Source organism: Etheostoma spectabile, unplaced genomic scaffold (genome assembly GCF_008692095.1).
Source record: "Etheostoma spectabile isolate EspeVRDwgs_2016 unplaced genomic scaffold, UIUC_Espe_1.0 scaffold376, whole genome shotgun sequence".
NCBI lineage: Eukaryota > Metazoa > Chordata > Actinopteri > Perciformes > Percidae > Etheostoma > Etheostoma spectabile.
Window position 1 is genome coordinate 105,058 of NW_022605594.1, and position 1,954 is coordinate 107,011.

Sequence of the window (1,954 nt, forward strand, 5' to 3'; positions counted from 1 at the left end):
GTCCCAGCGCCTCTCCTTTACACTATTCTGTGATAGGCTAGTCCCAGCTCCCCTCCCTATACACACAGATTCCTTGTGTTGCTGTGAGCCGCTCCGCTCACTCGCGCACAGAACACAGAGAAGTGAACAGCTCTCTCCCCTTCAGGTCCGCGGGGCTTTCCCGTTAACATTTAGGGTTTCTTCAAGCTTCAGGTTTGTTTTATACTTCGGTTTGAACTAGTACCTAGTAACCAGGAGACTTCTGGTAACGTGGGGTTGTTCAGACATAGTGCTTGGTAGAATGGGACTCATAGAAAAATTAAAAGTTAAAAAAGAAAGTTATATTGTTGAGTATGAAAACTCTTGTTCATTACATTTAACTTAATAATTGCAACCACATTGTTGTATTTTATGTTGCAAACTTGTTATATACTGTAGGCCTATATAGTCGTTGTCACCATGACAACACCACTGATCTGAAGCTCGATGCTGTCATGGAAATGTTTTCTAATCAGCAATAATATAACAATTTCTGACAAACCATATCAATTGCATGCTAAAATAACATACCGGTTAAAGCCCCGCCCATTTCAAGACAACCAGACCCACTTCCGGGTTAAATCTGACCACTTCCGGGTTAGTCCCCGCCCAGTCCGAGTACAGATCCGGATACGGATAATTTATGTGGTAAACAGATACAGATACAGATAATGCTAGCTTACTGAAATTAAGTTGCCATGTTTTAAACTGCCTATATTTGGAGCATTTCATTTCTTATGTAATATACCATACATTTTAATAATGAAACAATGCAATATAAATTCATATCCCTCTCAAAAGGGGTGCAATGGAGGAACCAGGAGAGGAAACAGTTGTTTGGCCACTGTAAAAATTTGTTTTTTGAAAGGCTAAACCCCAACAAATATGGACTGAAGCAGAATATTGTTAGATAAAAACATTGTGAACTTTGGAAATAAGTACATCTATTTTTATTATATATTTTCTATGTTTTTTCAATACATTTTGACTTTTGGACTTTACAAAGCTCCGTTTATTTGAAATTGTATGGTTCTGAGTCGGAAACAATCCTGTGCAGCAGCCACTGGAATTGCTGCGACCACTGGAATCTAATTCTACAACAAATACTATATATTTTCTCTCTTCAGCATTCTTATCCCAAATGCTATGTTGTCAAATTGGTGAAGCAGTTTACTTCATTTGCTTTTGTTTTGTCTTTTTAAATATCTTCTCAAGTTGTAATGTGTTGCGCTTTCAGAGCCACCATACAATACAGCAGAACAGGGTATGCTATGATTAAATATGTATGTTGCATAAGCAAGATATAAAGGTACTCAACATATATTGTCCATGCCAGAACAGGTCAAGTCTGAGGTTATGAATAGAAATGTGGATTACATGCATCACGAGAGTTTGTAAACCAGAGGCAAACTGATGACTCTGTGTTTCAGCAATTCCTGGATCTACAGCTGGATGGAGGACACCAGTACAATGCCAGTCTCCTTCACTCTCATGACACTGACACACGTGCCACCATGAACATGGCTATAGGCAATGGTGTGATTGCTGCAGGACAGGACGGGACCTGCTCTCTGATGAAGTTTAAACACTGCACACCTAAAGAGGAAGGCAAAGCTGCTGCTGAGGATGGTGAGGCTTAATATTACAATCTGGAATATAGTGTACCTATTGTCTTTTTAAAACTTGCTACGGTAAAACAACAACCAGAACCTTCAAGCTAGCAAGCAAGGTTTTTTCAGGGAATGATTGTAAAGATTTACAAGAAATATATTTACGGCATTTACTATGCAACTGGGACATTTTGCAACTGATTGGTGCTGATTTGTTATGGACAAAATACAAACGGTGACACACTGGTAAGGCAAATTTATGTTTTATCCATGTATAACAAGCTAACTGAAGTACCTCACGTCTCTGTATTCTGTGAACAGTTAAC

The 1,954-nt window shown here is 38.8% G+C and overlaps 1 protein-coding gene across 6 annotated transcripts in view; it reads left to right on the top strand.

Moving 5' to 3' along the window:
• LOC116686434 (prolactin regulatory element-binding protein) overlaps positions 1 to 1,954 on the top strand; it is a 35,404-nt gene that overhangs the window by 14,890 nt on the left and 18,560 nt on the right. For all 6 annotated transcript variants that reach the window (XM_032511438.1, XM_032511442.1, XM_032511443.1 and 3 more), the window contains one exon: positions 1,449 to 1,647. In XM_032511438.1, coding sequence (XP_032367329.1) covers positions 1,449 to 1,647 — 199 coding nt within the window. The remainder of the gene's footprint in view (positions 1 to 1,448; positions 1,648 to 1,954) is intronic.